This window comes from Populus trichocarpa, chromosome 5, assembly GCF_000002775.5.
Source record: "Populus trichocarpa isolate Nisqually-1 chromosome 5, P.trichocarpa_v4.1, whole genome shotgun sequence".
NCBI lineage: Eukaryota > Viridiplantae > Streptophyta > Magnoliopsida > Malpighiales > Salicaceae > Populus > Populus trichocarpa.
The window spans coordinates 5,585,833-5,611,316 of NC_037289.2; the positions used below are offsets into that span (position 1 = coordinate 5,585,833).

The 25,484-nt window shown below is 33.6% G+C and overlaps 2 protein-coding genes and 1 pseudogene across 9 annotated transcripts; 2 read left to right on the forward strand and 1 right to left on the reverse strand.

Moving 5' to 3' along the window:
* The first annotated feature begins 4,106 nt into the window (after positions 1-4,106).
* Positions 4,107-9,794, forward strand: LOC7486326 (transcription factor TGA1). 8 transcript variants are annotated; one of them, XM_052453039.1, is made up of 9 exons: positions 4,108-4,319; positions 5,490-5,838; positions 5,929-6,268; positions 6,363-6,437; positions 6,925-6,984; positions 7,071-7,212; positions 8,104-8,375; positions 8,792-9,019; positions 9,328-9,794. In XM_052453039.1, the coding sequence occupies exons 3-9, from the start codon at positions 6,077-6,079 to the stop codon at positions 9,478-9,480; spliced, it is 1,122 nt and encodes a 373-aa protein (XP_052308999.1). In that variant the 5' UTR covers positions 4,108-4,319; positions 5,490-5,838; positions 5,929-6,076; the 3' UTR covers positions 9,481-9,794. The 8 variants fall into 8 exon arrangements, with proteins under 8 accessions (XP_052309002.1, XP_052309003.1, XP_052308997.1 ...); XM_052453042.1 differs by lacking the exon at positions 5,490-5,838 and having other exon boundaries at positions 4,107-4,319; XM_052453043.1 differs by lacking the exon at positions 5,490-5,838 and having other exon boundaries at positions 4,107-4,319; positions 5,942-6,268.
* Positions 9,795-10,163: 369 nt separating this feature from the next.
* LOC7489759 (alanine--glyoxylate aminotransferase 2 homolog 1, mitochondrial-like) lies at positions 10,164-20,432 on the reverse strand (annotated as a pseudogene).
* Positions 17,546-24,016, forward strand: LOC7486327 (serine/threonine/tyrosine-protein kinase HT1). The gene is made up of 4 exons (XM_002306302.3): positions 17,546-18,064; positions 21,207-22,335; positions 22,546-23,001; positions 23,536-24,016. The coding sequence occupies exons 2-4, from the start codon at positions 21,520-21,522 to the stop codon at positions 23,806-23,808; spliced, it is 1,545 nt and encodes a 514-aa protein (XP_002306338.1). The 5' UTR covers positions 17,546-18,064; positions 21,207-21,519; the 3' UTR covers positions 23,809-24,016.
* Positions 24,017-25,484: the final 1,468 nt, after the last annotated feature.

A 25,484-nucleotide genomic window follows, 5' to 3' on the forward strand; every position in this document is an offset into this window, starting at 1 on the left:
TGAGGTACAAAAAATAGAGCATCGAATCCAATAGTCGCCGTTGGTATGCCAATCTAGGCAAAAACGTTCCTACTCGCCAGAAATCAATGCGTGATCCCACGCTGTAACAATACAGATAAAATCTCCGGCTATAACAATCTCTCTGACATCCCTGACTCACGCTCCTTATATGAGCGTGTAAAATCGCTTTAAACTCAAATGAGTCAAATCTCAAAATTTCAAGTCCCGGTACAACATAACTACCCTTAAAAGATCAATAAATTTGCTGGACTCACTGGAAAGCCTCGCCGGAAAGTGACGTAATGTACAAACGCAGTGGAGGTGCGCAGGTTAAGCATGGAGGGGGGAGTAGTGACAGATCATCCGGTGCGCATATTAGCGTTAGTGGAAGCGTACGTGTAAACTTTGACTCTCTGTAGCCCATGATGTATCAAAAGACATAAAATAATGCGAACAAGTCAATAATTAACAACATTCTATTCTTTACTGCTACTCAAAATTCAGATTATAAAATTCTCAATAAAACAAAGAATAGCAAGATAAATAAATAAATAAAAGTCCATTTGATGGTTTAGAAATTGTCTAAGTTAAAATTATTTAATTTGACCCCCCCTCCCTCCCTCCCTAAACCATGAATTATTAAAAGTTATTTCATTAAATATATAATTTTGAAATGATTTGTTTAAGTTGTTATAGGTGGAGCTGTTAATGAGTTCATCATATAACTCACATAATAATGCGAAATGTATGACAATATACAATATAAATAAATGACATTGTTGGTTGTCATTGGCTCAATGATGATACAAATCAAGATTTTATTTTTTCTATTAAGATGAGTTATTTTCAAGCTTTATATGAATACCCTCCACCAAACAAAGAATTAACTATATAAAAAACTACAATATTGTCTATATTCAAAAAGATAATTCATAAAATGGCTAAAATAGATCAATTATTAAACAAACAATAAAAAACGACCAGACATGAAATGAAACATATGTTACAGACAAAGAAAGAACAAAAAAAAGAATTTGAGATAGGGGATTCAGTGTACCTCAAACTTCAACCTTATAAGTAGACCAAAAAAAAAATATTAAGTTAAATCTCAAGTTTAACTTATGGTCATCCAAAATTATACAAAGAATTAGATTAATAGCATACAAGTTATAGCTGTAGTGGGACCTATCATCCATTTTTTTTTATGCAAAGTAGAAGCACTCTTTATTTTAAAAAGTTTTCTTTAATTATTGTACGTTTCTGTTGCCTTCCATGCAACTTACTTCAGGAAAGTAAGTAAACCATTTATTTTATTTTATTTTATTTTTTCTACTGAAGGTGAAATTCTAAGAAGACGTACCATGCAATTCTCAGTTAAGAATAAAATAATTGAGATTATTACTTTAATCTAATGCTCTGTTACGGATGGCTTTAATTTTTCATGAGTTGTGTGTTTGGTGTCATGTAATATAAAGAATGCAGTCGCATGGGTATTATTATCTTTTAGAGAATCTGCTTCGATCAAAGTTATAAAATGTAATGTTTAAAAACTTGATTGTGAATTCACAGGGTGATTTGTACTTTTATTTTTTATATCAAATTTAATCATTATTATTTTATAGTTATTTGTTTTATTTTATATTATTTTATTTTTTAATATTTAGTTGATTGAAAATTTAACTTATTTTTTAAAATTGATTTTTTTTAATTATAGCATTCAACATTTGAAGATTAGACTTCATATTTTTATTTCATAATTTTTTCTATGGGGTTCTCTTGATCTTAAGTCTCGGGACATCGGTTTAGCGGGTTAACTCGAGTTAATCCATGAATATAGTTTTTTTTTTCTAGTCTCTCCTTCTCAACACTGAATTAATTTGAAAATTGAGTTTCATAGTTTTATTTAATTTTCTTTTTACAAGATTATCTTAATCTCATGATCAAGTCACAAATTTGGTTGGCTGACTTAGGTGGGCTCAGATTGTTTTTTTTTATTGTTTTTTAAATTATTATTTTTTTTAATTTCATCATTCAGCGTTTGATTTGTCGGAGATTGCGCTTTGATTTTTTATTTTTATTTTTTATAAAATTATTTATTCACATTCAGTTTTTGTTTTGTTATTAAATAAGACATAGATGACTTTTTAAGGATACTGAAGAATATCTTTCTATAATATTTACAAACATTTATTTTTTTGTTAATTTTAATTTATTTTTTAATTATAATATTAAATAAACTAAATTTATTCAACCAAGTTAATAACTCGAGTGTTTTATTTTTTCATGATTCTTTTAGAATGTTAGGGTCGCTTCAATATTTTTCTCGTGCTAGGAAATATTTAACCTAACCCATAGTATATCGCGAGTTAGTAATGATCTATTCGTCAGTAAGAGAAGAACGAGTCACATGCGGATTGCAAGCAGAACCAAGAGATAGACCTGTATCCTTGGAGATATATCAAGATGAATTATGGTCAGCATGTGCAGGACAATCAATCAAACTTACACATGATAGAGGCCAATCCAGGCACATCTCTACAGTATACAATATGCACGAATTTTGATACTTAACTAGCTATTTGTCACTCACTTACATCGCGGTTTGGCTATTGTTTTCACAAAAAAAAATTAAATATACATGTTTTTTTAAATGTAAATAAAACATCATCCGCGGAAATAAATAACAGTCACTTTCTAAATACAAATCCTAAATGCAAATTGAAAAGATTTTGCATGCAATCTAATTTAATAAATTAAGAAGTATTTATATAAATAAATAAATAAATAATCATTAACAATAACTAAAATTAAAACTAGAAAAAGCAAGAGATGAATGTAAAAAAAATTGACACATGCATAAAATTAACTGAATAAAATAAAAGGCAGAAAAATAAAAGTATGAGAAAAACCAATGTTCAACGATGATTTTTTTTAATTTTTATTTTCAAAAAACTAATGATAAATAATAAAATTAAAAGAAAAAAAAATCAACCTGCATTAACACTTCATTAGACCGAGTCATTAGACTAAGAGCAATATACATGAAAAAATCATGACAGCCTATCCCTAATAAATCAAATGCTGAAAGATAAAATTGGATAAAAAAATAAATTGTACAAAAAGATCTAAAATAAAAAATAATAATTAAAAGAATGAGGATAAAAATTTAAATAAAAAATAAATTAGAGGGCAGTTACAAATTATTTTAAAAAAATATATATTTAATGAAAAAAAAAGGACTCTCGTCGATAGTATATCCATGATATAATTTATTTTATTTAAAAAATTGTCTAAGTTAAAATTATTATTTAAATAAATAAAACAATGAATTATGGTATCTTTAAATTTATAAAATAATAAAATAAGGTTTATGACCGAAGTATTTACTAATTAATAATTGAATTTAAAACATTTTTTTTTATATAAAATAAGTAATATATCTTTCTTATCTAAGATATTTTTTTTTGTGCCAAATTATACTTGATTAATTGTAATGATGAAAATTACAATGAAATTAGTTAACTTGCAAAATGAAAGATGAGTTTTTATGACATAATAAATAAATTAAATAAATAAACTTAACAATTTGTAATCCCATGAATTGAATAGTATTTTCTTATTTTCTCAGGATAATAATATTTACTAAATTGAAATTGTATTATCTCATCCGCAAATAGCACAATTATAAAGTAATGGTTAATTTAAGTATTGATTAAATAACTTTGTCTGATGGAATAAGTAAAAGTAAAGGTACTTAACAATCAACACCAAGAAAATTTCACACAAGATTATATTCATTTTTTCTTATAATCGTTTGAAGGAATTTGAACCAATACTCCAGTCAACTAGCTTGTTCATAATAATAATAATAATAATAATAATAAAATGAGGGGACTATGATTTGACTATTGCGTTACTAGAAAAAAAACATGGACCAATGTTTAACTTCATTAAGAATTCAGGTATTTAGAATAAAATTATGTTAGGGCGAAAGTTGGAGAGTATATCTTATCTTTGAAATTTAAATACAATATATTTAATTTCAGACGTATAAAAAAAATAAAAAGAAAGAAAATAAACAAATGAATATAGAACAGTATTGAAGAGGAGAGTCTCTTTTAAGATGTCTTATTGCCATTTCGATTCTTGTTGCAAATGATGATGGGAATAGTGGTTTTGAGAGAATTACTGCAACAAATTATATTACTTCTTCTCTTTGGCTTTCAGTTCAGAAAATTTCCAAAAACTGCCTCTACCTTTACCTCTTGCAGTTTCAGAGGCGGGAAAGTTTCTCTCTTGTTGCTTTGATTTGAAAAAAGGTCTGTTTTTTTTGTTTTGTTTTTGCCTTCTTCTTGTTTGTTTTTGAGAGAGTTCGTTTGGTTGTTGAGAAAATTGAAAAGGGCTAGAGAAAGATAAGGAAATCAAATCCTTTTCAAGCTGCTCTGCTCTTTTCAAGTCCAGGCTTAGCTAGGAGAACTCAACTGTACTTATCTCAAGCTGATACTATATTATTATACGTTTGTATGTATTCATGTATTTTTTTATTAATTTATTGTTTTTTTTTTTGCTGTGTTTTCTTATGGCCAAAAAGTCTTGCTTGTGTGATGATTGTATGTTTGACTTGATATGGTTTTGGATTGTTTGTTGCCTACAAGATGTTGGATAGTTGAGTTAAGCTTATGGTGATGAAAGCTAAGAATCATTGATTGATCGGAAGAAGAGTTCTTTTTGATGTCCAAGTTTTTTCGAGTTTTTGAATGTGTTCTGCCATTCTTTTTTATTTCAACATGTTTCTTTACAGTTTCTGGGCTAGTTGGAAGCAAAAATTGATGTATGATTGCTATTCTTTAGAGGCAAACAGGTGTTTTGCTTCCAGCCTTCCCTTCAAAGACAGCAGATGTTCTGCTTCGGTCTAATAACCGAAACTCCAATATAGTTGTGGAATTAGGATAATTCTCTACTGTTTTTGGCCTTTCAGAGTTGCAATTCTCATCTGCACCAAAGATTAATCTTGTGCTTTTGTGATAACTCTCAAAGTTGATGGTGGAAAAAGCCACAGGATGTGTTTTGGGTCACACACTTTCTCTAGTTGCCGAGACTTCCTCTGTTTTCACAGGCCTTGTTGTTGTAACTTCATAAGCATGTTCCATCATTGACTTTCATTTGTTTGTTATCCTTTTCAAAACGTATGATTTTGCCAGTTTGGAGTTGTGCCTTCGACCTCGATCATCATTTGTCTAAGACAATTAGAGAGCTTGGTTGCTCTCAGTTGTGTGCAGTCCATTTATCACTACTGTCAACAACGATACAACAGTCTAGTTGACTTGTTTCTTCATTCTCTTCTCTGTTCCCTTTCCTTTCAGTTTTTATGCATGATGCCTTTTTTCCGAGTATTTTTGGGAAGTTCTGACTTGGTAAAAGTGGTGGTAGTGGTTAAAGATACCACATGTTTGGAGATTTCCTCCCTAAATAGTAAACCATGCATGTAGGACCAGGTCCACCATAAGCATGTCAAGTGAGACAAGTACACGGTAGATCCAAAAATGGTGGGTTAGGAATGGTCGAGACACTACAAAAAATGGAAAGAAAGGGTCCGTGCTCGGTAATCTGTTTCTCCGTATGAATGTTATGTGAGTGTTTTGATAGAACACATTCACATAGACTTTTCCTCGCTGCAGAATGCCATTCAGTGAACTATTAGTGGGTGTACACTTCCATGAACCTAAGATTCTTCTTTATCTGCTATAAATCTGCGTTTACTTTTGCCTCCCAAGGTTTCAAAAAGCCATGAATAGTGACGTGCATTAAGATACCAGACTGGTATAGTTGGGATCTCATGTACTTCCTTCGCCTTTTTTGCCCTTCTAAGCTTGTCAATTCAATTTATATTTTGCCAGTCTGTGTCTTATTGTGTTTTTCCTTACTCAGATCTCTTTCACAGCTTAATGTGGTGACTTCCTGTCCCAACTACAGAAACTCTTCCGCTGTCAATTGAACCCCAGCACCTTGTATTATTTTCTCCTCTGCATATATGCCAAAAGCTCATTGATCTGCTTCCATCACAAGTCCAGGGAGAATGAATTCTACATCCACTCAGTTCGTAACCTCCGGAAGGATGGGCATTTATGACCCTATGCACCAGATTGGTATGTGGGGAGAAAACTTCAAGAGTAATAGAAATACAAGTACTTCTACTATGTTTATAGCAGGTAATCCAAATCCATCTGCATCGATAATTATAGCACCAGACACAAAGCTAGACAATCAGGTGAAAATTGTTGGAAGCTCGTCCTCAGTTCTTGTATTTGGCTATGCTTTTGGATTTACAAGCTGAAACATATTTGTTATTTACTTGTCTTTAGTCAGAGGATACTTCACAAGGTACGCTTGGACCTTCTAACAAGTATGATCAAGAAGCATCTAAGCCTTCTGATAAGGTAAAGTCTGTGCCGGTGTCCTTGGCTGTGGATCTCTCTCTCTCTCTACTCCGAAAATAAATACCTTATCAGATATAGCTATGGTCTCAAGTTCTACTAAACCTACTTCCTCCCATGATATGAGCTACCACCCCTTGATCGGCGGGTTGTCTTGTATCTTTTGATTTTCGTGTCTTCTTTCTCCAACGAGGTCTTAACTTTAGTTTCAATCACCATTCATTTGAGATCTTATGCCAAGATTTAAACCCTGAAATAATTTCATGTTCTTTCTGATGATGATAAAAATCTGATTTATTTGAACGTTTGAATATTATCCATATTTATACTGTTTTCATTCATAAATTTTGGGATCTGTTGTTTGCTATATACTGATAGAAATATCCTCATTTTCCAATGTTTTCAGATGTCAAAAAATTAACTTTGAGAGTTCTTTCTGGAATAATATAAATACTTGCTTCATAATTAGTTCACGCATGACTTCCTACAGGTGCAAAGACGTCTTGCACAAAATCGCGAGGCTGCTCGTAAAAGCCGTTTACGGAAGAAGGTAGGAAGGACCATGAAATAAAAACCAATGGCCTAAAAGCGAAGAGGTGTGGTGTTACTAAATTTGATTTTAATTTTTCCTTACAGGCTTATGTTCAGCAGTTAGAATCAAGTCGTACGAAGCTCCTTCAGTTGGAGCAGGAGCTTGACAGAGCTAGACAACAGGGCCTGTATATAGGTGGTGGAGTAGATACCAGTCAGCTAGGCTTTGGTGGAGCTACAAACTCAGGTATACGTTTGCCTAAGTACTTCATTACCGTTAGTTCTGCTGTCTCACTCCCACATGGCGGTCTGTCTACCCGAAATCACATCTCTCTCACTTTGCAGTAGGCTTTGTCAAATGTTTTATGTCATAAACCTTTTAAGATATTGTCGATCATTAATGTTCCGCTTTTTTTTTTAGCTTCCCGTCTTCTTCTTCTTCTGTAACGCCTACAAGTTAGTATTTTACACTCTTGTTGATTCTTGCTGGACAATAACAATATTATAAAAAGAAGGGACGGGAGATAGTTGTTAAGATGTTTGTAAAATTATTTGGGTTGAAAATTTGTCAGTTTGTTTGAACTCACATGAACAAAGGAGACCATTCAAAGTAGAAGTAATTTGCTACATTATTTAATTTATATATTTGTGACTTGATCATGCATTATTGTTATGTATTATGTTAAAAGAACGAGTTCAATGGCAAATAAAAAGTAAAATGCTTTCCTACAGTTGTAGATGTTGTTTTTTAAAGTGTTTTTTATTTGAAATACATGAAAATATATATTTTTTATTTTTTAAAATTTAATTTACGATAAAAAAAATTCAAGATTTTTTTAAAACGTGACATGCCAAACACCCCCTTGATATATTGTCTACAGCTTCTGCTTGCTATCAACGTAAAATCTTTATTAGTGACATGCTCATCATTCACTTATGCCCCAAGTTGGCACTTAAAATATGGTCTTGAGAGGTTGCTGTTGTACATGAATCTGTCCTGAAAAATGTCAGCACTTTCTCTATGCGCTCAATCTGATTATTTTTGCCCTTAAATTTCTGAAGGACATTTTGCTTTTTGTAGTTTATCTCTAATTTTGTTCTTTCTATCAACCATATGCTGACTCTGAGGATTCTTCAGAGATCCCAACTTTTGAGATGGAGTATGGGCACTGGTTGGAGGGGCAAAATAGACATATTTGTGACATGAGAATAGCTTTAAATGCTCATATCAGTGACGCAGAGCTCCACATACTTGTAGAAAGAGGCATGAGCCACTATTCTGAACTTTTTCGCATGAAAGCAACTGCAGCTAAAGCTGACGTTTTTTATGTGATGTCTGGCTTGTGGAAATCATCGGCGGAAAGGTTTTTATTGTGGATTGGAGGGTTTCGCCCTTCAGAACTTCTTAAGGTGCTGGATTAATTATTTAAAATTATCAATTGAAAGTTATTCATATGTTAAGTATACGGGGGTGCTTTTGAACTTCTGAATGCATTGTAGCTTGCGCTGATGCTAGGTTCAGTGTATGTTGAGCATTATGCTGGCAATTGCTAAAGTGTGTGACTTATTGGCAGTCTGGTTAATTAATTTTACAGTTGGTTTTTGGCCACTGTCCCTTTTGCTGCAAGTATTTCATTTATTCCAAGTTAGAGATTATTGGAGCTGAAAATGTTGTGGTTGAAGTAAAAATGGCTGTGGCCCTTGTTACTCCAAAACGGTGGTTTTCTTTTCTTTTTTTGTCTTGCGCTGGATATGCTAGGCAGAATTCATGCCTGAAGTGCCAGCAAGCTGTGTAATATTTTATATTGCTTTTATGTTGATTACAGATTCTCTTGCCTCACATTGAGCCCTTGTCAGAACAGCAAGTTGTGAATGCTCTTAATCTTAGACAATCATGCCAGCAAGCTGAAGATGCTCTTTCACAAGGAATGGAGAAACTCCAGCAAACTCTAGCAGAGACTGTGGCAGCTGGTCAATTGGGTGAAGCCAGTTACTCGCCTCACAAGGAAACTGCAACGGAGAAGCGAAATGATCTGGTCCGCTTTGTGCAGCAGGTCTTCTTTTGCATCTTCTCCTGCACTCACAATACACATACGCAATCCATAATTTATGTTCTTGCCAATCAACTGGGTTTCATGAAGTGATCACTTCAATTTCAGGGAAAAAGGCATTCTCAAATTTCATTAAGGAATATTGGTGCCTTCCTGAAATAATCTTGTTATGCAGATGGAGGTGCATCAACTTTTTTGCTAGCATTTAGGTCAAAATTGGTTGTGCTTGAAGTTATGCTTCCCAGCTTTCTGAATGAAGTCAAGCAACTGGGCTTGTTGGCACATCTAACATCAACTATCTGTTTTAACAGGCGGACCATCTACGCCAGGAGACTTTGCAGCAGATGTCTCGGATCTTAACAACACACCAGGCAGCTCGAGGCCTTCTTGCTTTAGGAGAATACTTCCAACGGCTTAGGGATCTGAGTTCACTTTGGGCAATTCGCCCTTGCGAGCCTGCCTAGATTCGGTGATGTTGTTATCTTATATAGAAGATTCAAGCTGCTGGCATTTTTCAGGCAGCATCCCACAATTGGAAAGATGTAGATATAAATAGCCATCCTATCAAAGGTAGTTTGTGGTGAAATCAATTTTCAATGCTGTTACTGTCTTGCCATCGAATGATATATTACGTTTCGAGTTTGCAGGTGAAACTTCGTCATGTAAATTGGTCTTTGTATTTTTTGTTTTCATCTGCCTTGTACATAATTGGTGAATATTGCTACTTATTTGTCGTCTCCCATCTCCCTTGCTTATGCAAAACCCTACTTGACTTTGAGTTTTAGGTCTGAAACTGAGAATCTTCTGATAATGAGAAGGTATTTTTGGGTAAAATGCTAAAGAGTGAAACCTTTTGATTTTGAATTCTTATCAGATAACTGCTAATTTGTCTGAAGTGTCACACACTGCAAGCCTAGCTCGCTAATCACCCTACAAACTCCAGTCGTTGAAGTTCATCTTTACCAACGCCAAATACAATGGTTGAACATGATTAGTCTCTGATTCTTTTATCTGGGGAGATTTTAATTTTCATTTATTTTCTGTATTAGCAACTCTTCATTTATTTTCTGTATTAGCAACTCTTCCCGTCCCCCTTTTCTGGTATGTTAATTACGAGGAGAAATAGAAAAAAAGAGAGCATCACCAGTTGAGTTCAATCAACATTTTAATCATCAGAACCCACATTTACAGATAGGTGCTTAGGCGCTGAGTAACCAGAAACTACAGAGCCATTATTGATCCTGCAAAATTGGGACACAACCGTCACTGGAAGTCTGAGGTCCTATTGCAATACAAGTTTTTCTGGGGCATTCCTGCTCCTAAATTACATCACTTACAAAACAAAAGGATCTGATGCCTTGCCAACATCGACCTGTTGCACATACTGAAATCGCTGAAGCCTCTCTGGGATTTAGTTCCTTGCATGCGTTTTCAAGTAATGGATCTATTGGCTCAACGTTATTGACATCTACATTCTTTGGACATAAGAAAAAAAAGTTTGATTTTTTCAGGTTAGGATTGGTTATATATTTGCTCGATATTATTGAATGCAACCTATCAGAAGAGATCGATGCCAAAAAAATTGAATAATTACATATTCATCTCAGCTAATGGCAGGTAGTTCCTCACAACTTCAACATTGAGTATTCCAATGCGCCGACAAGAAAGTCTGCATGTACCAAAACAAAATCCATGACATTAGATCATTCTGTTAAAAAGGGCATATAAGAAAAATTAACAACTAATCATCATGCAGGCAAATTGGATTTTTTTTTAATGGATACTGAGTTCTTCAAAGCTCTCAGAATCTCTCCTGAAAGCTATCTTATTGCTCATCTAAAAATCACAAGGCTTTAATTTATCTAAGCACTTGAAGAGACGTTGACATCAAGAGTACCTGCATCGTCTTTGGTGAAACACATTGGCGGTTTGATACGGAACACATTTCAATGAATTCCACCTTTGCCGACTAGGATGCCGAGCTCTGCACTCAGGAAACAGTGATGATAAATACACATTAGAAATCGATGAAAAAACCATTTGGTAGTCAAAGGGTTATCTTTTCCATGTTTATGGGGTTGGGAGGCTGTCCTCGTTACCTCTAAGTTTCTCAAATAAGATTGCAGTTTCGGCTTTGGCAGGCGTCTTTTCCTTCCTGTCAGTCAAAAGTTCTACCCCCAACATTAAGCCCCTGCACCTTACATCTCCAATGACTGGAACAACGATTAAAAATTTCTGAGCAACTTAGAATATCATTACTAAAAGCACATTGTATTGCATTAGAACATTAGTAGTAATTCAGAAGTTACATATCATCAGAAACATCTAAATTCATATAATCATTGAATGTCTGCGGAAAAAATCGATAAAATTTGGACTTCTGTTTGGCTTGTTGATTTCTATTCTACACAAGGCTACAGAAGCAGCAAAACTAATTATTCCTACATGAGGCTGTTAAAGAAACTAGCTTTGCTCATGGCTCGTACAAAAACATTAATATATGATATGTGCACACATTCACAAGCAGCTCAATTTGAGACACTGTACAAGCACATGCATAAAAAGAAAAATCATCTGCAAACACTTACAAGAATGAATAGGAGTATTAATACAAATCTGGTTAGATAATTGAGAAGACTTTACCCCGGTAAATGTTGGTAACTTGGCATATGAACAGAAACAAACCCAAAAGTATCGTTTACTATAGCGAGTTAATAATAGTTGGTTCACTAGGTCCAAGCATGTGTGAACCAACATCAGCACACTATTCTTGACGCCTCTCTTGGTCAATGACTCTCAGTACTTCATGTCCACTGGCAGAAAACACAGGGTTTCCACCAAAAGTATTGAATTGAATTTTCTGTGCCATGACTTGTGCTATTTCTGGTGTTGTTACTACAGCTCCCAATGGCAAACCATTGTCAATACCCTGATAAATGCTAATTGTGTTATTTGTGAGATGGTCAAACAGGTTTCAAAAGACAGTAAAAGTAACATATGAAGCAAGAACTATATAAAACATAGAACTATCTTTTGTAGCACTAAGGAATAAATCTGAAGAGGTGTGATTTTAAATACCTTTGCCATGGTAACAATGTCAGGGATGACACCTTGAGTCTCAAAACCCCAATAGCAGCTTCCTGTGCGGCCAAACCCCGATTGCACTTCGTCAGCTATGCAAACTCCCCCTGCCTTACGCACAATGTCATAAACCATTGTCAAGTATCCAGGGGCTAATTCAACTGCTCCTCCAACTCCCTATATTCACCAAAAATATAAAAGAATGAAGTTCTTTTACAATTTCATATTCAAGGTTGTCAAAACAGTCATATACGCTGCTTATGGAAACAATACTTAAAGTCAAGTCACCAACCTGAATAGTTTCGGATATGAAACCAGCAACTTTTCCAGAAGTACCATAATTGTTGTGTGGATTTGGATTAATAACATGATGAATTTCGCCCTGCAGTATTCTTCAGTCAGAACCACTGGCATCAATCAAATTACAATAAGTGATCATATTTCCATGCAGCAATTGTAGATAAACAAACCTGTGGAATTGAGTATTTCCATGTGTTCCTATTGTACCAGAACTTCCACCATGATATGCATTTTTAACGAAATCATTTCAAGATTACCAGTGTATAGTCTAGCCATCAGCATCGCTAATTCATTTGCTTCTGACCAGAATTTACAAAATATACAACTTGCAGACGAAAACAAGTTTAAGATGTAGATAGTGTTTTCTGATCAGTATGAGAAGCAGCAACCCATAATTTACTCCAATAATGTTGTGTACCTTTGACACAAATAAAGATGAATTACATAATGATTACCCACAAAATTCATGTTTTAAAATTTTAAATAATTAGTTTGAGCAGGAAGCAACAAACCACTTAGACAAACGATCATCATTTCAATACAAAATAAAAGAAAATAACCAAAACCCAAATTACATCATCATTGTATCCCATTGACAAGAATGATGTTTTACCGAAAGGTATCAAGAATAGCAGAAACCTTGAGATTTCCAGGCATCTTAGCAGCTAAGGCCTCAGCAAAATCAGCAATAGTGTGGTTCAAGTAAATGGTAGTAGCATGTTGGAGCAGCTTGCTTTGCTCCGTAATTGCATTTAAAATTTGAGGATGGCAGTGGCCGCAAGAGACAGACACTATCCCAGAAAAAGCATTCAAATACCTCCTTCCATTTTCATCAAACAAATATTGCATCTTTCCTTCAACTATATTCAACTGCAAAACCAAAATAACATCATCAATCAACACAAAAAGAAAAGAAAAGAAATCTTGAAAACTAAAAGTGCACGACAACGCATAATAATAATAATAAGAAATAAATAAAACCTCTTATGCTATATATGAAGAAATAAAACATGAAATCAAAACGCTATGTAAGATCAGAAACTAACAGGATTCCGTTAGTAATGATAAAGGGAAGGACGCAGAAATTTCTTGCGTTTTTGCAAGATTTCATCAGCCAATGGTCCTTTATAAGGTTTGGCTGGTAATCAAATGGAGGGATTTTAGGAGGAGATTTGACAAAGGAGGAAGCAACTGTAGAGTAAGAAAGGTCCTTGGGATTTTTTTATATATATATTTTTTACAAACCCACACAACACACAAACATGCGCCACAAGCCCGCCCGCGGCAACAGTTAAAAGACGTGGACGCATATTATTTATCAGAATTGGACTCGTGAGCCAATCCGATTTGAGGATAGAGGTTGTTTGTGCAATGGATCCAATAAGAATCGGCATGAATCGAACTGCATCAGTGAAAACATCAGGATGAATCGGTTCAACATCAATCCATCACATCACGTGTCGTTTGATTAAAAAAAAAAAAGTTGAAAAAAAGGGCTTTCTGAACTCAGACCTGATTGAATTGATGACCTTCTACAATGGATAAGTGAATGGACACCTTCCTTTCTTTTCGAATTTCGGTTTGTGTCTTTGAATTCTTTTAAAATTTGATCGATTGTTGCTGTGATTTTATTTAAAATATGTTTTATTTAAAAATATATTAAAATAATATTTTTTTATTTTTTTAAAATTATTTTTAATATCAGTATATTAAAATAATAAAAAAATCTTCATTTAAAACAAATAAAAAAAATTAAAATTTTTTAAAAAACATTTTAAAAACTAAAATAATAAATAAGGATTAGAAAAAAAATATATTGGCAGCCCGTGACTTATCCAGACTAGACCTTTTTTTTACACGTTTAAAAAATATTTAGTTAAAGTAGCACTTAAAAAAAATAGTAAGAAAAACTGAGAGTTAGATTAAATATTAATTTAATAATATAATATAATAAAAAAACAGGAATAAAAAAAAGTATATATATTAAATAGATCAAGATATACATGTGAAATTCATGACTTGACATATAAAATAAAAATAATTATATAAGAAAATGAAGTAAAAAATATTAATTATAAAAAAAACCTGAAAAAAAATTCTGTATATATTGAGAAAATCCAAAAAAAAAAAAAAACGTATAGGAGTTTGATTTTAAATCCATTTTGTTGCGTTATATTTCTTTTTGAAGTGACTGAATTACGCTATTTTCGTTTTAAAAAAAGTTTTGTTATGATATAGAGTTTTATTTTTAGGAGTTTGTAAAAGTTATATGAGATCAGAAAGGTACTGTGTATTAAATTAAATCAAATAAATTTAATTCTCAGGTTTAAATTTACGTAGCATATTTCCCTCCCAGCTAAAAAAAAAAAAACAACATAAAAAACAAAACAAAACGACAGCACATGCAAATCCATAAGGATGAAAATATATTTGGTAGTGTGGTAATGATTATTTTTTAAATAACTTTTTATATTAAAATATATATAAATAATATTTTTTATTTTTTAAAAATTATTTTTTATATTAATACAAACGATTGAAAACATATCTATCATATTAAATTTTAATAAAAAAATAAAAATAATAATTTTTTTAAAAATATGATTTTCACCACGTTGGCAAACAGTTTTTTAATTAGAGAAAGAAAGCTCGGAACTGACAAGCTTTTCGTAGAAGTAAAAAGAGAGAGGAACCCAAAAAAGTACTTGCGTTTTTGCAAGGTTTCATCAGCTAAGGCTCGTCCTTCGTAAGGTTTTGGCTGATAATCAAATGGTGGGAGCTGAGGAGAAGAGTCAACAGATGAAGGAACTGTGGAGAAAGAACTGCAGAGAGAGAGAGAGAGAGAGAGAGAGAGAGAGTTCCTACAGAATTTGGTTTTGGCTTCTCTTACAGTTCCTTTCAACATTTGTCTTTGAAAAGCCAGGACCAAACAGCAAATGATTTTGAGAGGTGAAAAAACAGGGGTTGGTGGTGCCTGCCCTGGTGGGCATTGTCAAGAGTTGACTATGTGGGTGTGATCAATAGTTTTTTTATATATTTAGAATCGGACCGAAAGGAGTTCAAACCAATTAATTTTAATTTAATTCGGTTTTTTAAAGAGAAAAACCGGTAAAACTTGTTGTTTCTTAGTGGGTTTTCTTTTGAGCTTTTATGGGCTTTTTACGGTGAAATCTAGTTGATTTTTATAGTATAAGAGCAAAATCCAAATAAATTTATAAAATAAATCAAATAATTACAAATACTCAACAATATATATAAATATAGTCATGAAAAAAAGAAGATATGAACTTATCCAAGCAACATATATTAATATAATCATAGAATTTTGTTACAAGTAAAACCTATCCAAATAGTTAGACATGTTTTTTTATACATTAGGAAGAATATAAACTCTATATTTAACCAAAAAAATAAATAAATACAAATCTTAAGGGTTTGGTGCCATTATAAACAACAAACTTTTAAAAAAATGAGACATGTTTTATATGCATTATTTGTAAACATATTACAAGCAATATCTTTTATATTTATTTTCAAGAGTTCGATTGAATTCAGTTCAGTCAATTTCAAAGTTTTAAACTGAAACCAAACTTGATTTAATTTCTTATGGTTTCTAATCTGTTTTTTTTTGGTTTGGTTTTCTTGATTAATTATTTTTTGTTTTATTTGATAATATTTTTTATTTTTCTTAATTTAATAATTTTTTTTATTTTTATACTCACCAACCAATAGATAACACACTGTTTATTTATTTGATAATTGAGATTGAAGCTCAAGTTATTCCTTGAAAAATAAGAGTTTTATGAATCTTGAAATCTTTGAAGTTGATACGAAATTAAAAAGACAAAATTAATATCAATACACAAAACTAATTAAAGAAAAAAAATCTAGAAAAATGTATTGAGTTTTTGCTCCAAACATGATCGACCCATGTGATATAAGTCAACACGTCATTTCTGTCTATAAACTCCAAATATAACTCTTCTAAAAAGTAGCTAACATCACCGTAATAAAATTCGATATAGAATTTCTAAAGTGAGTAGACATTTTTTGAGATGACATTTGATTGAATGATTCAAATTGAAATACAGCAACAAATACAGCCGGAATTTAATCTTTATGGATAGCTTAATTGGGTAAATTTTAGATTTATTTTTTAATAATTAGAAGTTTAAAATTTTTTAGGGCCACTAAAAACTTATATAGTCGTTAATTTCAGAACTCATGAGATTAGTTGAAGTGCGCGCAGACTGACCTAGACACCCACATTAATAAAAAAAATTAACAATGAGAAGTGTAGCTCAACTAGTCAACCACTGAGTTTGCTTCCCAGAGATCACCAGTTCGAGTGTCATAAATCTCAGGGCCATCGGAAGTTTATATAGTTGTTAACTTCAGGATCTCGGGAGATTAATCGAGATGCGTATAAATTTACTCGGACATCCACGATTTAAAAAACAAACCCCCTAAATTTCCCTAACACAACTATCATAAATACAATGCAATACAATAAAATATGAAAACAAATAATATTTTATCTTAAATCAGTGTTGTTAAACCTGCTTTGCCAATGAATTGATCAGGTAACTTGTTGATTTGAGAACTAGACGACATATCAATCAAGTAAGTTTATTTATACTTTTCCTGGATTAGATTTTATATTTAATAAAAATAAAAAATTAACCTAATTAAAACCAGTTAACTTAGCAGTCAAGCATTGATTTAGTCATATCATTTAAAATTTGAGTGGGACCCGGTTTAACTTTTTATTTTCTTTTAAATACGCTGTTTTAAATTGGCCTAATTCAATTTAAATTAAACCATATAATTCTAATTCATGAACAGAGCCTTGAATCGGTTTATTATTGAGCACACCAAGTTTTGGAGCTATGGTAAGAGAAAAACAAATGTAAAAAAAAAAAACCCCGCACCAGCCACCAACTGGGATAAATTTTTATCCGTGCGAACCGTACCGTTTTACAGTAGCTACCTAGCTGGTAGAGCGCCCTTTTACAACCTCGATCTCTCTGACAATGACACTTGGATTCTTCTCTCATTATTTTAGTCAGAAACAAAAACTAGAATCAAATTCTCTCTTCCCTGGTGGCCCCCACCACAGAAAAAAAAAAGTCAAAAAAAAAAAAAAAAACACAGCAAAGCCATCCCATCCCTTCTCTTCAATTTCCTCTCCTCTGTCCTCCTCTCTTTCCCTTTCCTTTACGGCCTCCCTAGCAACAACCTTCCCCGTCAGTTTTCACGGTCTCCTTTCCTTTCTCTTCTATTCCCTTTCCCTCCCCTCTACTCTCTTTCCCGGCAGCATTCACAGCCGGAAACATCAGCGTTGCCACCACCCATCTTTCTCACCAGGCTTCCTCCTCGTCCGATCACCACCTCTCCACGGTTTTTCTCTCACCAACGAACTCTGCCACAGAAACGCCTGGAAACAACAGCAACCGACAGCCACGAGTAGCAGCAATGAAAGTCTTCCACGCCGCCTACACTTCTTCTTCTTCTTCGATCTCTCTTTAGATAGCGGTTGGCTACACCGCCGGCAGAATCAATAAGAAGACAACGCCCTGATCCAGTTTCAGCCAGCACGCGCCTACAAGTAGAAATTCGCGTGGTACCCACGCGCCATCGCCACTATCGGAGCTGAATCTTAAACAGGTATCTCCTTCTCCTTTTTCAGTTTCTACATTTACAATCAAGAAAAGTAAAAGAAAAATCACATGAAAACTGGCGGATTTGCCGTGGATTTTTTTGATGCTATGCGAAGGCCCGGGGACTGGTTGATAATTTTGGTAGGTCCTGAAAAGAGGCTGAGAGGAAGGCAAACTGAGGAATGGTTGATTAGGGCCCCTAGAAAGGGTCCTGATTTAGTTTAGTTATGTTTTGTGTTGATTGCTGATGTTTACGGATCCCCGGAAACATTTTGTTGAGTGTCATGTTAAAAACTTGGTTTTTGCTGGGATGGATATTTTCTCTTTGCTGGGGTTTGCTTGTGTCATCTTGATTATGCTGCATGGATATGTTGTAGTGTTATTTGCTGCTGTTGTATGTGTTCTGATGTGTTTAACTTTGTTTTTATCGCTTCCAGTTCAAGTTTCAGGTGTGTGAGTTCGTGTTATTGTTTTTGACATGATGATTAGTTTTTATGGACATGAACACGAGTGTTGTTGTTTTTTTATTTTTTTATTATTATTTATATAGGAGGTTTTTTTTTTAATTTAATTTAGGAGATTAAATATTATACTTGATAGTTTTATTTTTTCTAGTTTATTTAAAAAATTTATTGCTTTTTCTTTATTTCCAGTATTCCTAGTTTATTTAGTTTTTTTTTTTAGTTTATTTAAAGAGTTATAAACCTTTTATTGAAGTAATGAAATTATTTTTAAAGGTTCTATGTGACAACTTTATTTGCTTTAATTTTGAATTTCTAGCTTGTTGTCTTTGTATTTGTGTTTGATTCTATGTCACTTAGAATTAGAGCTTAATGATTCCCATGTGGTTAGTTGTTGTATGCTATTGAATAATCATGGATGAAAAAAGTGTTCGCAAAATAGGACGTGCTTGTGTAGCAGGAAATGATAATGTTTTTTCTTGGAAAAAAGATGTTCAAGAATTGGTGATAGAAGATATACAGAGATAAATTATAAGATTAACCCATGAATTGGAGATAATAAACATGCAAAAGCAAGTTGAAAAATTACCTTGTCGATTAGCGGAGATGAAGAAGATAAAATTGGAGGCTCATAAGAAGAGTAATTACGGATCCATGACTAGTTTTGAAAACCCGTTTCAATGGCATGAGAAGAAGAGGCAACCTCTTGACTGAGATGAATATGATATTGAAACTAGAATATTTGATGATTCTAGTTATTTTGCGGGCTAAAATCAACCACCAATTTATAATGTTTATTTTGATGATGATTATGTTGATACTGATAGAACAATAACAATAATGGTAGTGATGTTATCAATGGTGTTCTTATTGATAAGTTCGAAGTTGAGTACAAAGAAACTCAATTCAGTAATATTCAGTAATAAAATTATGAATTGAGATTCTATGTGATAATCCCATTCAGTTTTAATTGTCTTTCTAGCTTGCTGCTTTTTTATATGTGTTTTCGTCTGCTTCAGTATTGATGTAGAGCTTTGATACTAGTTAATGCTGACGAAAACTACACAAGAAAGCCAATAAGTACAAACCATGAAATTCTGCTGAATACTTATTGAATTTTTTTTTCTCAAGTAGTCTACCTCTTTAAAATACTTACAACTCCTTAAATAAACTAAAAAATTAAACTAAAAAACTAATAAGCTTGAAAATTAAGTAAAAATAATAAAAGTCCTAAACAAATTAGGAAAAATAAAATTATTAAGCATATTATTTAATTTTCTAAACTAAATAGGAAAAAAATAAAAATAATTAAGTAAAATAATTTTTTTAAAAACCTCAAGCGTTAGTCTCACCAAGTTGAAAAAAATTCATCTTTAAGTTCAAATTACTCTTATCTCGATCTCGTAGATGTCTAATAAAACATCCCCAACTTTTTTTTCCTTCGTTTTAGGTGTATAGCAATTTCAAATATCAATTCCAATCCTTTCATCATAAAATTTGTATAAAAAACAACAATTAACAAATTATTTTGCTTTCATTGACTTTTAGAGTAATAAATTGAAAACCTCAAACTTACCTTATCAATATGCCTTTATCCACATAACTCTTAAACACATCTACCTTTGTGATAACAATAAACTTGTAATCAAAAGTATCAACATAGTTTAATAATAACAATTTTTTTTTTTATTGAGCACCTTCCATGTTTTATTTACACCCAACCTTTAAATTATCACCAAGGAAACTATTAATCATAGCACCATTATTGTCATTGTATATGATATTATTATCAACATAATCATTATCAAAATAAACATCATGAATTGATGGAGAATACCAATCCATATTCATCTCATCACAAATAAGATCACCAAAATCTTCACGATACTCATCCAGATCAACCACTATGCTCATGGCTTTGAAACGGGTTCTCAAAACTGGTTATGGATCTATGGTCAATCTTCTCATGTTCCTCCAGTTTTCTTTTCTTCATCTCCATTACTTGACGAGACAATTCCTTAACTTGCCCCTGCGACTTTATCTTCGTTAACTAACGAGTCAATTTGCAATTGCACTTTGCATGTCTTTTCTCACTAGTTTTTGAATTTTTCGAATGAGAAACACCCCATTCTCTCCTATACGAACATGTCTTGTACCGTGACCTCTTCTTCCATCTCATGGTTATTTAATAACACACAACAATCAACCACTAGGAATTGGTAGAATCTGATACTAACTGATGTAGAACTTTGATACCAACTGATGCACATGAAAACTACATAAGAAAAAAAACAAAACACAAACAACACATAATTCTATTGAATATGGTCATCACGAAAAATTCTAATTTGAAATTTTATTACTGAATATTTCTTTGTAAGTAGTCTGCCTTTCTAAGAGGCTTAGAACTCCTTAATTAAACTCAAAAACTAACATAAACAAACTAGAAAACTTGAAAATAAAGTAAGTAATAGAAGTCTCGAATAAATTAGAAAAAATAAAATAAAATTATTAAGCGTTTTATTTAATTTTCTAAATGAAAAAAATAAAAATAATTAAAAAAAGTAATTTTTCTTAAAAACCTCCTGCATCAGTTTGTTTATTTTTCAATCATAATTGAGTGTACTTCGTTTTTAGGTACTAATGTTTATATTTTTTAAATTATATTTGTTTATTGGGATTTTCCAGGCTTCTACAGAAGGTGTCGTTTGACTTTGAAGCTAAGCAAGAAAAGAAAAAAGAGGGTCAGTTGAAGAGGCGAAGGAGGTTTTTCTTTTGGTAGTGGATTGTCAAGACTTTGATGGTTAAAGAGGGTCCTTGACTCTATTTGTTTCGATGGCTATGATGGATTTGGTGGGTTTTGGTTATGATACGGATAAGATTGAAGTCTGCATATAACATAGCATATTTCTTGTTTTGTCTTAATGGGTTCGAATGATTTCTTGATTTTAGAGGTTTCAACTATTGGATTGTTGAGATAGAGGAGGAAAAACAAAAAGTAATGGGGGAGGAGGCTAACTCTTGGATAAGGAGGACTAAGTTCTCTCACACAATTTATTACCGTTTGGATCCTTCAAGATCGGCCTCTTTTCCTATCAGTATCCAGGCAGAAAGAATTTCGGGCTTGAAATCCAGGCCTGGAACTGGAACTGCTTCTCCCAAGCAGAATTCACAGCAATCCTTGTCCAATCAAAACTTCCAACAGTCCTTTCCCAATCAGAAATCACTTTCCTTTCCCAGTCAGAAATCATTAGTGTCTGATAATTCTCAGATGAGGAGAAATCTGCTCACAAATAAGCAAAGATCTTTATCTCCTCTACCTGAAACAAACCTTTCCGATACTTTTAAAGAAGCAAGGTCTGATAAAAAGAGATTCTCGACACCACATCCCCGAAGAAAAAATCAAGACATGGGAATTATAGGAAAGTTTTTGCATAGAGAGTCGCAAGAATCCAAGGAGAAGTCCAATAGAAGCCCACTTAGGCACTTGGCCTCGATGAAGGTTGGTCATGAAAAGTCCAGGATTAAGGAGTCTGCTTGGGCAAAATATTTTGATCATGGTGGAGGAAAGGTTAATGCAGTGGAAGCAGCTGATGAATGCATTGTTGATATGTCTAAACTGTTTCTTGGGCTTAGATTTGCTCATGGGGCACACAGTAGGCTTTACCATGGTTTATACAAGGATAAGCCTGTTGCAGTTAAAATTATCAGGGTACCAGATGATGATGAAAATGGAAACTTAGCAACTCGATTGGAGAATCAATTCAACAGAGAAGTCATGCTTCTATCTCAGCTTCACCATCCGAATGTCATTAAGGTGATTATTATTGGTGTATCACTCAATTGTGTTGCTTAGAGAAATCATGCAATTTGGAATTGTTTTTTTTTTTTATGACTTTCAGCTGTTACTCGTTAACAATTAATGTGAATTTTCAACCATCACTGGAATTGTCATTACTGGAATGAATATGAGATTGCTAACTTGTCTAATCCTTTCTAAGCTATGTTCTTTGATTTGGCAATGTAGTTTGTAGCAGCATGCAGAAAGCCTCCAGTTTATTGTGTCATAACAGAATATTTATCCGAGGGTTCCTTGAGGGCATACCTGCACAAGCTTGAGCACAAAGCCCTCTCCTTAGAGAAATTAATGACAATTGCTCTAGACATTGCTCGTGGAATGGAATACATTCACTCTCAAGGTGTCATTCATCGAGACCTTAAACCAGAGAATGTCCTTATTGATCAAGAGTTCCACTTAAAGATTGCTGATTTTGGTATAGCTTGCGGAGAGGCATATTGTGATTCACTGGCTGATGACCCAGGCACTTATAGATGGATGGCACCTGAGATGATAAAAAAAAAATCCTATGGGCGAAAAGCAGATGTTTACAGCTTTGGACTCATCTTGTGGGAAATGGTGGCAGGAACAATTCCCTATGAGGACATGACTCCTATCCAAGCTGCTTTTGCAGTAGTGAATAAGGTATGCAATTCCCGGCACTCTATTTATTGTCAATATTTTTGTTTGAATTCATAAACCTAATTTGGTACATTTTATTCTATCTTGTTTCATTTCTCCATGTTTTTATTCATTTGTGTACAGGCTTTCAGTTTCTTTGATTGCATTTATGAATTTCTCCTACTCACCAACTTTCTTTTTATGTCTTCCTCTGTCCTGCAATTTCTTTGGCATCCATCTTGTCGTTTGGGTGGGGGTTTTTTGGACCAAACCCTGTTTGTTCTCTTTGCGTAAGGAATCTGAAGCTAGTAATATATTCATCATCCTTGGTTTCTGTATAAATACTCAGATTAATGGTATTTTGTAATCATTTGAATGAGGCAAGTAAGATGGTCTGAGTAAGAGCTGCCATTGCTTCCTTTTGGTTTGGTTGGTTTAGTTTTATATACTTTCTATTTTCCCCCCATCATTTCTTAGTTCTTGATTTATTTTGGAAATCAACCATGTGTTTTTTATATTCCGAAGTTTTAACATTTGATAACTCTGATGTCTTTCCAGAATTCAAGACCTGTTATCCCGAGGGACTGTCCTCCTGCCATGGGAGCTCTTATTAACCAATGTTGGTCACTGCAACCAGAAAAGAGGCCGGAGTTTAGGCAGATTGTGAAAGTATTAGAGCAATTTGAATCTTCCCTTGCTCATGATGGAACCTTGAATCTAGTACAGAATTTAACTTGCCAAGATCATAAGAAAGGAATGCCCCATTGGATTCAAAAGCTCGGTACCGTGAATCCCAGTAGCACACATGTGCCCAAACCTAAATTCACATGAATCTTCTGTATGGCTTGGCTTTTGTAGTGTACCAGGTCATTTGTAATTAAAAAGGTTTGTTTTTGAAACTCGTTTATTGGTACTCCTCTACGTCACATTCATGTTAGTGTGAATTTAATAGATTGGTAGGCGTTCCTTGAGGTGAAATGTCTTCTTTTTACAAGCATACATATAAAAGAAATGATCATAACTTGGGGTGTTCTAGCCATTTTAAGCGTCAGGTCAAAAAAAGAAAAGCCGTTACTATGAACTTGGAGCGGCTCTCCCTTGATAAAGTTTCTCCTGCATGGTAAACTATCTATCACCGACTCTGTTCTTCCTTTTACCTTTCTTAAATCATCTTAGGTTGTTTTTCATGCTACCGTTACTCTTCTCTGTTGTTTTGTTTTTATGCATCAGAACTCCCAAATTTTGCTATCAAGAACAAGTTAAATGGCGTTTTGCTTAGGTTTCACAATAGACGGCCATATTTTTCTTTGCAGATGGTTGAACGTATTGCCATGAGTACAACATTTTATTTTCATTTGATTCCCGTCGACATTAAGATGTTTCACTTTAGGGCCGTCGTGTCTCGAATGCCCATGTTTTCCCCACATATCATTACCTTATCGTGACTAGAGTGATCTTTGACTTCAAACGTGGCCATGGGTTCATAGATTTCCAAAATACTCAGCATTGTCTCACTTTTGACTTCTCTTCACAAGCATCAATTTCAACATCTTTGCTTTGTAATAATGGTGGTGTGAACAACTGTTTAATTTCATGTGTGGGCTGGCAAAGTATATTTATTGGGTTCTATTTCGTCCATTAGAAATCTGTCATTTCTGCCCATCTGCTTGCATGGACAGGAATGCATGTACTCCACATTTCTCTCGGCTTCTTTTTCATCTTTTTGTTTGTACAAGACAAGAAATGTAGAAACAGGGAAAGAAGGGCCTGACGTGCTCACTTTAAATCTCACACCGTGCTTATGTGCCCCAAAATACCAAGAGGGCAGGTGGGAATCATGCAATCATTTTCATAAATAGCTTTGCCTTTTATCATCAAGGGAAAAAGACATCTCTGCTTTGATGGGGTTGCATGGAATAGCCTTTTTGGCACTTGCGGGTCAATCTGGTATGCTGCTCCTTCATTTTCTGCTGACACAAACATGTAACAACATTTTCAATGGCAAAAGTATCCCAACTTTTATTGCTTCCACCATGGTTTGGTGAGGATGCCTTTCTAGACTGCATTTATGGCCCTCACCCACCTTGAGCGAGGACCTGTTCAACAATAGTGCGGTGGCGGAAAAAAAATAAAGAAAGAAAAAGCTCTGGCACAACCCAATTCACCATTCACATTATGGTTCCTACTTCTAAAACAGTTGGAGGCCACGTGTATTTCCCGTGATAAAATCCACGAGAATTGGGATCGTGCAATGATCAATCACATGTAGGCTACTACTGTTATGGCTGCCGCCGCTGCCGCCGCTGCTTGCTTTACTTTTCTTTATTTGCTCGTGTCACTTTCATGGTTAGGTTATCATGCAATGAATGTCCTTTACAATCAGCGTGATCATCATCTGATTATGATTATTAGACGAGAAAAGAAATTGTATAATATTTTTTTTGTATTAGTTGGAGAAGACCTCAACTAGTGCAGATGCAATGAAACTAGTAACAATGTGTGGTCCA